The sequence below is a fragment of the Hirundo rustica genome, chromosome 30, assembly GCF_015227805.2.
Source record: "Hirundo rustica isolate bHirRus1 chromosome 30, bHirRus1.pri.v3, whole genome shotgun sequence".
NCBI classification, from domain to species: domain Eukaryota; kingdom Metazoa; phylum Chordata; class Aves; order Passeriformes; family Hirundinidae; genus Hirundo; species Hirundo rustica.
In genome coordinates this window covers 1511324-1523050 of record NC_053479.1, presented here as the reverse complement: position 1 = coordinate 1523050, position 11727 = coordinate 1511324, and the positions used below count along the sequence as shown (strand labels likewise).

General features: G+C 71.3%; 2 protein-coding genes across 2 annotated transcripts; one reads left to right on the top strand and one right to left on the bottom strand.

Moving 5' to 3' along the window:
• Positions 1–299: 299 nt before the first annotated feature.
• TMBIM6 (transmembrane BAX inhibitor motif containing 6) lies at positions 300–3855 on the top strand. Its single transcript, XM_040088511.1, has 10 exons — positions 300–347; positions 1611–1712; positions 1802–1910; positions 1996–2116; positions 2232–2280; positions 2404–2501; positions 2606–2685; positions 2772–2872; positions 3096–3168; positions 3263–3855. Exons 2-10 carry the CDS (start codon positions 1657–1659, stop codon positions 3284–3286), a joined length of 711 nt encoding a protein of 236 aa, XP_039944445.1. The 5' UTR covers positions 300–347; positions 1611–1656; the 3' UTR covers positions 3287–3855.
• NCKAP5L (NCK associated protein 5 like) lies at positions 3848–11719 on the bottom strand. Its single transcript, XM_040088350.1, is given in 16 exon segments — positions 3848–4380; positions 4701–4840; positions 4960–5244; positions 5336–5405; positions 5486–5566; positions 5568–5640; positions 5715–6940; positions 6993–7448; positions 7643–7777; positions 7859–7966; positions 8056–8175; positions 8263–8301; positions 8386–8454; positions 8651–8757; positions 8856–8897; positions 11681–11719. Coding segments are annotated over 14 exon segments (3141 nt in total). The 5' UTR covers positions 8753–8757; positions 8856–8897; positions 11681–11719; the 3' UTR covers positions 3848–4143.
• Positions 11720–11727: the final 8 nt, after the last annotated feature.

The window sequence follows — 11727 nt, the reverse complement described above, 5'->3', positions numbered from 1 at the left end:
AGCAGCAGGGCCGCGGCGGCGCCGCCAGGGGGCGTCCTTCGGGTCCTCGGCGCCACCGGGGGGCGCCCAAAGGCCGGCGGCGAGCGGGACGCTCCCATTGGTCGAGCCGAGCTCACGCCAACCAATCAGCGGCGCGCTCGCCCGCGGGGGCGGGCGGCGTTCGCCCAACGGCGGCTCTCGGGCGAGGCCCGGGCCGTGACGGCAGCCGGAGGCGAGCCCCGCCCACGGGAGGTGACGATAGCCAATGGAATGAGGAGGGAGGCGGGATCGCCAGGGGTTTCAGCCAATCAGCGGCCGGGGCGTGGCGCAGAGCTCGCGGCCTGGCACGGACGGCGGACGCGGCGCAGGTGCGCGCGGGGGGCGCGGGCGGGGCGGGCCCGGGGCGGCCCCGGGGGTCCCGGCGAGGCCGCGAACCCCGGGCAGTTCCCGCAGCGCCGCCCGGAGCTCACCCCGAGCGGCCCGGGGGGGGTCCCGCCCCCACCAGGCCCCGTGCCGAAGCGGGGGTGGGGGGGGCGCGCACGGGTTCGGCCCCGGGGTCTCCGCCCGGCTCTAACGGGAGGATCGGGGGGGGGATCGGGGGGCGGCGGAGCCGGGGGGAGAGCACCGGGGCAGCGCCGTGGGGGGTGCAGCGAGCAGCGGGTAAAGGTCGCTTGGAGCTGACCAGGGGCGGCAGCGGCGAAAGCGAAAGCGGCGCTGGGGGCGGGGAGGGCGGCTCGGGGTCCGGCCCCGGCTCCGGTCACCGGCCCGGGAGCGGCGCTGCCCCGACCCTGGCCTGATGAAACCGGCTGTCACTAGGGCCGGAGCGGTGTCACCCCCGGGGGGGCTGTCGCACCCCTGTCACACGCACCGCCGCCGCCACACCCCGGCGGGGCCTGTCCCCGTGGCCGCACCTCCTCCTTTGCTCTGCCCTCTGACCTGCAGCTTCCCCGGGGCCTCGTGGCACCCGCCCAGGGGTGGCAGCGCTCCAGTGCCACCCCGTGTCACTGTCCCCGTGCTGTAACCTGTGTCCCACTGAGCCGTGCTGCTGTGGGGGGATGGGGCCCCTCTCCCGGAGCCTCCCCTCCGCCGGGCCGGCCGCTTGAGGCCCCCGCGCTGCGCCCCGCCGTGCCCTGCTCGGTCCCCTCCATCCCTTGGGGACAGCTGGCTCCTGCCACTGGCTGGGCAGGTCGGGCTCTGCCAGGTGCCAGAGGGGACAGAGCCGGCCGAGCCGGCTGGACGAGGAGGAGGAGGGCGAGGAAGAGGAGGAGAAGGAGGAGGAGGCCCAGCCGGGAGCCTCCCGCTGCCAGAGCCACCTCTGGGGACGTCATTACGGGCGCTAATAGTCACCTGGCACAAAGGCGTTTCCAGCTGCCAGCAGCTCTCTTCAGGGGCTCCCCCGGCCCCGCTGCGGCATCCCTGAGCGCCGCCCTGGCCTTGCAACAGCCCTGCAACACCCCAGGGGCCCCCCCGGCCTCGCAACAGCCGGCTGCGCTTGCACCAGCTGGACAGGGAAGGCTCCGGAACCCCGACGGCTCCCGGTTCCTGCCGCTCGCTCCGCAGCTCCTGGGCTCCCACTGGGCTCCTGGGGGAAGTTTGGGAGCTTTGATCCCTGAGCCCTCTTCCCCCTGCAGCTTGCAGCCCTGTGGAGCGGCCCCGGGCCCATCCCAGCCCGGCACCATGAACGTCTTCGACCGCAGCATCAACTTCGATGCCCTCTTCAAGTTCTCCCACATGTGAGTGGCGCAGAGGCGGGCCAGGGGGGCTCGGGGGGCTGTGCCAGCCCTGCCTGCCCCCCCCCTCACCGCCCCCTCCTCACCCGCAGCTCGGCCTCCACCCAGGAGCACCTGAAGAGGGTCTATGGCAGCTTCGCCCTCTGCATGTTCGTGGCGGCCGCGGGCGCCTACGCCAACGTGATGACCCAGCTTTTCCAGGTGAGGGGTCTCTGAGGGGCACCCCCGGCCCTGGAGCGCCCAGGTGAGGCGATGCCCGGCCCTCATCTGTCTCTCCCTCTCCCAGTTCGGGCTCCTGACTGGCCTGGGCTCGCTGGGGCTGATGGTTTGGCTCACGGCCACCCCACACAGCCGTGAGACCGAGCAGAAGAGGCTGGGGATGCTGGTTGGCTTCGCCTTCCTCACGGGTAGGTGGGCGCCGGGGCTGCCCCCCACGCATCCCGTGGGACCCCAAATCCTGCGGAGGGGCCGGATGAAGCCCCCCCAGAACGGCTCTGGTGACGCTCAGTTCTGTCCTTGCAGGCATCAATCTGGGACCTCTCCTGCAAATGTGCATCTCGGTCAACCCCAGGTAGGAAACTCCCCCACACACCCCGTCCCCCACTTCCAGCTGCCGCACAGAGCCCATTCCCTCTCCACTGACGCCCCTCAGCCGGCCCCAAAACCCCCTGACCCCGTTCTCTTCGCCCCCCAGCATCATCCCCACCGCCTTCCTGGGCACTGCCACCATCTTCGCCTGCTTCTCGCTGAGCGCCCTGTACGCCCGGCGCCGCAGCTACCTCTACCTGGGAGGTGAGAGGGGCTCTGGGGAGGACTCTCGGGGGGCTGGGGACTCCCTGTGGGGTGCTGGGGGGCTCCCCACGCCTGGCCCTGACCCCCTACCCTCTTCCCCGCAGGTTTCCTGCTCTCTGGCCTCACCCTGATGCTTCTCTCCTCGCTGATTAACGCCTTGGTGAGATCCACCTGGCTCTTCACGGTGAGCGCGCTGCCGAGGACGGACAGACAGACGGACACCAGCAGGGGACTGTCCCCTGCTCATGGCCCCTCTCTTTTCCCCTGCAGGCCAACCTGTACGTGGCGCTGATGATCATGTGCGGCTTCGTGCTCTTCGACACGCAGCTCATCATCGAGAAGGCCGAGAGCGGGGACAAGGATTACATCTGGTGGGTGCTGGGGACACGGCGGGGAGGGGTGACACAGGGGACAGGGCGGCGCCCCCTGAGCATCCATCCATCCATCCATCATCCACCCATCCATCCATCCATCCATCCATCCATCCATCCATCATCCATCCATCATCCCTCCATCCATCCATCCATCCCTCCATCCATCCATCCATCCATCCGTCCCTCCATCCATCCATCCCTCCATCCATCTCTCCCCCAGGCACTGCGTCGATCTCTTCCTCGACTTCGTCAACATCTTCCGGGAGCTCCTGATGATCCTGGGCATGTCCGAGGTGGGTGAGGGGGCCTGGGGGGCAGAGCTGCCCCCGTGGTGCGGGGCACGGAAGGACAGAGCCCACGCTGACCGTGGCCGCTTTCCTCTTGCAGAACAAGAAGAAGGAGAAGAAGTGAAGCGGCTCTGGGCCGAGGCGGAGCCACCCCTGTGTCCCCATGTCCCCTCCTGTCCCTCTCTGTCATCCAAGGGGCTGCGCTTTGCTGCCGAGGAAGCAGCCAGAAGCTTTCGCACCTCGTGGGTTTTTCTCTCGTTCAGCTTTTTTTTTTGTTTGGTTGGTTGGTTTTTTGGGGGGTTTGTTTGTTTGGTTTTTTTTTTGATTAAAAACCAGCCAATTCGTGGATCCTTGCTGGAGTTTGGCTCCCCTTGGTTTTCCCCGGCCTGTGGCCCTTGGAGCGGTCACCCACGTGTCCTCTTTCCTGGGAGGTTTGTCCCCAGCCCCACCCGGGGTGTTACCCTTCCCCGGGAGGCTTTGAGGCCCCAAAATCAACTCCCAGAGGCGGGGGTTTATTAGTGGGACCCCTCCTCAGCCAAACTCATTGGTGGAGCCTCCCCTTGAGCACCAGTGCCAAGAAATGAACGTGTGCTGGGAGGGGGCCGTGGGGACATGGCATTCCCAGCGCTCCCACCCCGCCATCTCCGCTCTTTCTACACCGGGATGAATTCAATAAATCGCTCAGACTCCGAACTCTCGTCCCTGCTCTTTCCATCCCCCGCGTGTGTCCGTCCGTCCCTGGGGGGAGGCGAGGGGGGGGACAACAGCGGCTGCACCATCACGTCTATAAATAACCCAGGCTCGGGGGGCGGCTTTATTGAGTTAAAAACCCGTCGGCGGGGGCTGTACAGGGCCATAGCACCATCGGAGAGAGCCGGGAGAGGGAGCGACGGGACGCTCCCAGTCCGGGCAGCACCCTCAGGGGAGGAGCGGGGAGGAGCGGGGAGGGAGTGGAAGACGTGGGAGCAGAGCCGGGGCGGCTCAGCCCTGGCTGCCGCAGGAGGAGAGGCTGTCGTAGAGCGAATCGCTGAGGGACTCGGAGTGTTCCAGCCCGGCGGGGCCGTGCCCCCCGTCCCGGGAGCGCGCCTCCGTGCTGCCCTCGTCCCCCACGTCCGAGGCGCTGGGGGTCCGGCTGCTGCTCGCGCTCAAGGCGGGCGGCAGAGGTGGGGGGGCCTCCGGGGATGCCCCCCGATGCCCCGCCGGGCTGCACACGGGGGCCTGGGGTGGGACAGAGTGGGTAAGGGGGGGTTTCCCTGTGCTAATGGCACCCACCCATCGCTCTCCCGTGGTGGGGAATCCCCCCCAGTAAAACATTAGAGGGTCGCTGTAAATCCTCCCCCTCAACGCGGGGCACGCGTGGGAAATGATCACAGAACTCCCCCCACATCCTCTCCCCGTGGCTTCTGCGTCCCCACAGCACGGGCAGGAGGGTCTGGGGGCTCTCTGCCGGGGTTTTGGGGCCAAGCTCCAGAGTTTCAGTTGTCCTTACTCTGGAGTTTTTGGGGTACTCCCGGATCTTGGGGGGTCCCCATCCTTACCTGCACAGGCCGATGCAGCCCCTCCAGCCCCCCGGGGGGGCACACGAAGGGGTCAGCAGCACCGCAGGCTTTGGCATTGGGGAACGTCCAGTTCTTGCTCTGCTGGACGCGCCGCGCCTTCCTGGCCTCATCCCCGGTGTCTGCGGGGGAACAACGAGGGGGCAGCGCTGACCCGCAGGACCCCCAGACCCCCCCCACCACCGCCCACCTTAACGAGGGCAGGCGCACACCCTGCACGGGGAAGCGGGGGGACACCCACCTTGGGGTGCAGCGCGGTGTCCGTGCGAGCCGGGGGGCGCCGGGAGGCGGCAGCTCGGGGCGCTCCGGTGTTTCCCAGGCGGCGGCAGCTCCTCGGCGCTGGGCACCTCCCGCTCCAGCGTGCGGGCCTTGCGCGGCACTTTGGTGACCGCGGCCGGCACGGCCCCGGGAAGAGGCTCGGGGCGGCCCCGCGGTTTGGGGGTGCTCTTGGCGGGGACCCCCCCATAGTCGGGGGGTGGGAAAGTGCCGATCCCGCTGTCCAGGGTCCGCGTCAGAGACCCGCAGGCTGCGGCACAAAGGGAGGGGTCAGCGCCGGGGGGTGGGGGGGGTCACTGCGGGGTCCCCCCCGCGCCCAAACCTCCCCATCGCCCCCTCACCGGCGAAATGCTGCGACTCGGACAAGCTCTCGTCGGACGGCAGCTCATCCCGGAGCCCCACGTCAGGCACCTGCGGGGGTGCAGAGGCTGAAAAGGCTGCGGGGTCCCCCCGCAGAGGAGGTTTGGGGAGGTTGCAGGGGGGTTCCCCACCTTGTCCGAGGGCTCCCGCAGGTGTCCCACGATGCCGTTGCGGGGCGGGCGGCAGAGCCGCGGTTCTTTGGCGTCGGGGGGGGACCCTCCGGAGGTCACAAAGCTCCCGCTTGTGCTCCAGCCAGGTCTCGTAGGGCGCGTCCTTCCCGTCCACCCTGAGGGGAGACGACGATCAGGGGCACTGCCCACCCTCACCGCTACCCCGAGGGGAACCCAGGTGGGAGCTGACCTGTCCAACAGCTGCTGCATGAAGGTCTCCGCCGTCACCTCCTGGTACATGACGGGGAGAGGGCCGGGACCTCGCGGGGGTCCGCGGGGACGCCCCTTCTCCAGCGCCAGGCCCTGCAGGAACGCGTGCTCCTCCCGCAGCGCCTTCCGCAGATCCTCCGCCTTCTCCATCAGCTTGGAGATGTTGAGACTCTCGGCTTCCAGCTTGCGGGCGGCCAACTTGACCTCTCGGCGAAGGGGCGCGGGGGTCCCGGCCCACTCTCGCCCTCGCCCTCCGTCCCCACGCCGGCTCAGCGCCGGCAGTTTGCTGCGCCGCAGCCCGAACCAACTCGCCAGCCCGGCCGCTTTGCCCTTGGCCTCGGCGCCCGGCGCCCGCTCCTGCCCCTGCAGCCGCAGCACGTTCTCCTCGATGCCCTTCATCACCTTCTCCTCGATGGCCGAGTGCCCCGCGGCGCTCGGCGCCGGCCCCACGGGCTCGGGCTCCGCGGGGGTTTTGTGGGGACCCCCGCCGGCCTTGGCTCCCGCCGCCTCCTCGCCCCGCGCTGCCCCGGCTTTGCCCGCTTTGGTGGGCAGCTTGGTGGGGCTGCCGTGAGGGCTGCGGGAAGCCTTGGCAGGGGGCGCGGGGGGGGTCCGCGATGGGGTCCGGCCGGAGCCGGGGCGCCCCTTGGCTCCCCCCGCTTTGCCGGGGTCGCCCATGGAGCCCGAGGAGTAGCAGCGGGCCAGGGGCTCCGCGCCGTGCGCCGGCTCGGGGTGCTTCAGGCTGCCCCCCAAACCCCCCCGGGGCAGGGGGCGCAGCTCAGCGCCGTGACCCCGTTCGGGCCGCCCCGGGCCGGGCGGTTCGCGGCCCTCAGCCCCCCGCAGCTTGCCCAGGGCGGCCAAGCGCTCCTTGAAGGGCAGGTAGCCCGGCTCGGGGGGCTTCTTGCCAGGGCGGCGGCAGGGGGCCGAGCCCCCCGCGCCACGGCGAGAGGCGGGCGGGGAAGCGGCCGCTCGCTCCCCGCCGGCCACGGGCGCGGGGGGCACGGGGGGCTGCTCGACCGCCTCGAAGGTGCGGGGCTGGGGGAAGGAGGGGGGCTCGGCGGAGCCGGGCTCCGGGGGAGCATCGGGAGATGGGCGGCGGCTGAGCGCCGGCGAGGCCTCGGGGTGGGCGCCGCGACAGGGGATCTTGGAGGGGTGGGCGAGCTGCGGGCTGAGGCGCAGCCCCGCGGCGGGGGGCGGCAGTTTGAGCACCTTGGTGGGCGAGGGCAGGGGGTTGGGGACCCCCCCCAGGCGAGAGCGGGGCGAAGCCCCCCTCCGGGCTCTCCTCGCCCGGCGTGTAGAGTCCCAGGAAAGCGGGGTGCTCCCCGCGCCGCTGCCGTGGGGGTCCCCCCGGCGCTTCCCCGTTGCGCCGGCAGCAGCCCCCGCCCTCACCTCGCAGCAGCCGCTCAGCCAAGGCGCTGAGCAGAGCCCCCCGAGGCGGGCCCCCCTCCTCTGGGGAGGAGCAGGGGCTGCCCTCGGCGCCCCGCCAGCCCCCCGCAGCCCCCGGCCCCCGCAGCGGGCACGGCGGCCAGCCCAAGGCGGCGCAGGGCTCGGGGGAGCCGGGGGAGGCCGGAGCGGGCCCCAGCAGCGGGTCTGTCTCCTCCAGCTTGCGCAGCACCTCCAGGATTTGGGCTTTCTTTTTGAAGAAGGGGGACAGGGCGTCCAGGGGTGGGGCGCCAGGGCTGAGCCCAGGGCTGCCCGATGGCACTGGTGGCAGCACCTGTGGGGACCGGGCACTGTCACCCTGGCAGCAGATGGCACTGAGCCCCCTCTGCTGCCAGAGGGGGACACTGGAAACACAGAGAAGGACACAAGAAGCTTTGGGATGGGGACACAACGGGGACAGGGACATCTGGGGCAATGGGTTTTGGAGCCAGGGACATCACAAATGGAGGGGCTTGGGGAGGTGGGCACCATGGACCCGGAGAGGTGACACCGCAGGGACCCTGCTGAAAGTATGATGCCACGGGCACGTCGTGGATGATGGGGACACCACAGATCCAGGGAGGGGGACAGCAGAGGACACCGCGGGCCTGGCGACACCACACACTGGGAAAAGACCGTGGGGAAGGGGGTGACGCAGAGAGGGGGACACCAGGACAGGAAGGGGTTGGGAACACCGGTACCCACCTCGGGCAGGGACAGACAGAGGCCAGGGAGCAGCGGCGGGGGCTCAGCAGAGCCGGGCTGGGGGGTGACAGGGACATCGGGGGGGACTGGCACCGGGTGCAGCGGCAGCTGGAGAGGAGAGAGATGCTGGGTTAAGCTTTGGGCAGGGGGCTCTGCCCCACGGCCGCCCCCCAGCCCCGATGCGGCCCCAGACACACCTGGGGGAGGGAGCCGGTGGAGAGCTGCAGCTTCTGCTGGAACAGGTCGCTCAGCACCTGGTTCTGCCGCTCCAGCTCGAAGACGCGTTTCTTCAGCTTGATGCACTCCTCACGCAGGTCCTGGCCGGGGTGTGGGGGGTCAGCCGGGACGCCTGGAGCCCCCTCAGCATCCTCCCAGCCCCCCCCCGACGCCCTCCTGGCACCCACCTTCTGGTTGAGCAGCGCCTGCACCACGTGGTTGGCAACCTGGGGAGGAGAGGGGAGGTGTGGGGCAGGGCACGGGGCACACGCGTGTTCACGCGTGTTTCATGGCCGGGTGTTCTCCAGTACCTCGTCCAGGCAGCGTTCGTACGTCTCCCGCTGGTTCTCATTGGCCTGGGCCAGGGCTGAGTTCTCTGCCTAGAACAGAGCAGGGACAGCTCAGGGGACACATCCCCGCGGCACCAAGCAGATCCCTCTGCCTCCTGGAGCACACGAGAGCCACGGGAAGCTGGGAAGCGCCACCCATCACCACGGCGCCCAGACTGTGGCACCGGCACGGTGGCACAGCCGCAGCTGCCCAAGTGGCCCTGAGTCCTGGAGGTCCCAATCGTACCTCCAGCTCCCGCAGGCGCTGCAGCAGCTCATGGCTGGTGCCCGTCTCTCCCAGCCCCGCTGGGCTCCCGGCTCCCGGCGCCTCGGCCACGCTCTCTGACATCACTGCTGCGGGGGACACGCCATCACCACGGGGTCCCTGCTGGCCGTGGCACCTGGCCTGAGGCACCGCAGGCCCCGCACGGCCCGGCCCGGCCCTCTCTTACCTGGCTTCAGATGTCCCCAGCCCCGTCCCTGCGCGGTGTCACCTGCCAGGGAGAACCGGGCTGAGGGGGGGGGGGGGGGATGGAGCCTGGAAAGACCCCGAGGGCCGAGTCCTGACCCCTCCTGCTGCCCACCTCCCTCCCGGTGGCGCAGGGGAAGCTGATCGGCCCCGGGATGCACAGCACGCCCGGCACCGGCACCGGGACCAGCCCCGGGGGCACCGGGATGCGCAGCACCCCTGGGACCGGGACCGGCATCACCACCGGGACACCGGCGCGCCCCAAGGAGCGGGACCGCCACCGGCACCGGCTCACGAGGATGCGCAGGACCGCTGGGACCGGAATCGCCACCAGCCAGCCCCGGGGCACCGGGACGCGCGGCACCTCCGGGGTACCGGGATCCGCAGCACCCTGGCGGCTGATCCCGGCCCCGGGGCACCGGGATGCGCGGCCCCGGTACCCGGCACCGCCGGCGTTCAGACGGGGCCCCCCCTCCCCCGGTGCCGCGCACCCCCCGCTCCACCCCGGGCTCCCCCCGCAGCCGGTGCCGCCGCGTCCCTGCGCTGAGCCGCGGTCCCGGCCCGTACTCACGCCCGGCAGTCTCGGCTCAGAGCGGCCCTGGGGCCGGTCCCGGCGGCGGCGGCGTTTCCATCCCGGCCCGGCCCGGCCGCGCTATTGTTGGGAGGCGGCGGCGGCGGCTCCGCCTTCCCTCCGCGGCCGGGGAGGAGCCGGGACGGAGCCGCCGCCTCCCCCGGTGCGCGGCTCCGCCAGCGCCAGCCCCGGGGAACCGGCGCTGGGGCCCCCGGGAGAGGCGGCACCGGGAATCATCCCGGGGAGAGGAAGCACCGGGCACGGCCGGAGGGACGGGGCAGGGCACGGAGGGATCCCCACAGGGCATCCCGCACCCTCCGGAGGCGCTGCCCGGAGCCCCCCGAGGGCGGCAGAGCCGGAGTCCAGCCGCGACCCCCGGCCGTGACCTTCAGCCCCCACCCCGCCCCTCCAGGGTGAGGTTTGGGGTTTCGGGGTTCACACGCGGCCACGCGTCCCCGCTTCACCCGGAGCCGGCGGCGGGGAGCGGGGGGCTCGGCAGGACGAGGGACACCGGAGGGGACAAGAGGAGGGTGTGAGGGTGATGCGGGGGGGGCAAGAAGAGGGTCTGGGGATGATGGAGGGACAAGAGAAAGGTCTGGGGTGCACCGGAGGACCTCGCACGTGCTGCCCCCGTCCCCTGCGGCCCGTGGGGCGATCCCACGCGGGTCCCCGCGGTCCCCATTGTCCCCGAGGTGCCCGTGGGCCCCTCGCCTGCCCCCCGCGCAGGAAGCGGCCCCGGGGCCGGCGGCTCCGGCTGCGTCACGGGGGGAAGTGAGGCTCTGTCTGGAGGGGAAGAGCAGCCCGCGGCCCCCCCAAAAGCCCCCGGCGGGGACAGCCGGGGGGGCCCCGACAGATGGACAGCGCGGCCATCCCCTCCCCCAGCGTGGGGCCCCGCGCCGGGGTCGCTGTGGGGAGGGGGACACGGCTCCGACACGGCCAGGGCCACCCAGAGCCCGTGTCCCCTCCCCAATGAACCCCCGGTCACTCTGTCCCCGCTGTCCCGGGCGATTTGGGGACACGGCGTGGGGACACGGCGTGGGGACATGACACGTGCCCAAACCGCAGCCCGGGACGTGCCAGCGTGGCTGTGACGGGCTGGCCCCGGCCTGCCCCACACCGGGGTCCCCGTGCCCTGCCCAGGGACGCGGGATGATGACCCCCAGTGTCCCCAACCCTGCTGAGCTGTTCTGGGGACAGCCAGGACACGCTGGGGACGGCGCAGGGACAGCCAGGATGCACCAGGGACAGCGAGGACACCCTGGGGACAGCCGGGATCCACCGGGGACAAGTGGGATGTGCTAGAGAAACAGCCTCGGGGTGCAGGGACACATCGAGGACAGCTGGGACGCACAGGGACACGCAGGGACAGCCAGGGATGCCGTGGGGACACTGGGGACACTCAGGAGGTGATGGGGACAGCAGAGACATGCTCAGGGGACAGCCGGGGTGCACTGGGGACACTGGGGACAGCCCGGGTGCACTGGGGACACTGGGGACAGCCAGGAGGCACTGGGGACACCCCAGGGACAGCCAAGATGCAGTGGGGACAGCTCAGAGACAGCCGGGATGCAATGGGGACACCGGGGACAGCTCAGGGACAGCCGGGGTGCACTGGGGACACCGGGGACACCGCAGGGACACCCGGGATGTGGTGGGGACACCGGGGACACCGCAGGGAGAGTCAGGATGCACTGGGGACAGCCAGGGTGCACTGGGGACACCGGGGACAAAGCAGGGACAACCGGGGCGCACTGGGGACACCCCAGGGACAACCAGGATGCAGTGGGGACACTGGGGACATCTCAGGGACAGCCGGGGTGCAATGGGGACACCTCAGGGACAGCCGGAACGCTCTGGGGACACTGAGGACAGCCGGAATGTAGTGGGGACATCTCAGGGACAGCCGGGGTGCACTGGGGACACCCCAGGGACAGCCGGAACGCTCTGGGGACACCCCAGGGACAGCCAGGATGCAGTGGGACCACCTCAGAGACAGCCGGGATGCTCTGGGGACAGCGGGGACACCCCAGGATGCACCGGGGACAGCGGGGACAGCCGAAGACACAACGGGGATGCACCGGGGACATGCGGAATATCACGGACCGGCCCAGCCCCGTCGCTCCCCCGGGCTCAACCCCCGCCCTGGCACGGCACCATCCGGTGCCCCCCCACCCCGGCCCTCCGGTGTCCCCGAGGAGCGCCCCGACCCCTCCCCGGTCCCACCGCCGCGGACTCACCGGGGGCTACGGCGGGGCCGGGACGGCATGGCCGGGGCTGGCACCGG

Bases quoted from the DNA above. Each gene is read 5' to 3' on its own strand.
- TMBIM6 (XM_040088511.1), top strand. From the start codon at position 1,657: ATGAACGTCTTCGACCGCAGCATCAACTTCGATGCCCTCTTCAAGTTC. The intron at 1,713-1,801 runs GTGAGTGGCGCA...CCTCACCCGCAG, and splicing joins CTCTTCAAGTTCTCCCACAT to CTCGGCCTCCACCCAGGAGC. The intron at 2,686-2,771 runs GTGAGCGCGCTG...TTTCCCCTGCAG, and splicing joins GATCCACCTGGCTCTTCACG to GCCAACCTGTACGTGGCGCT.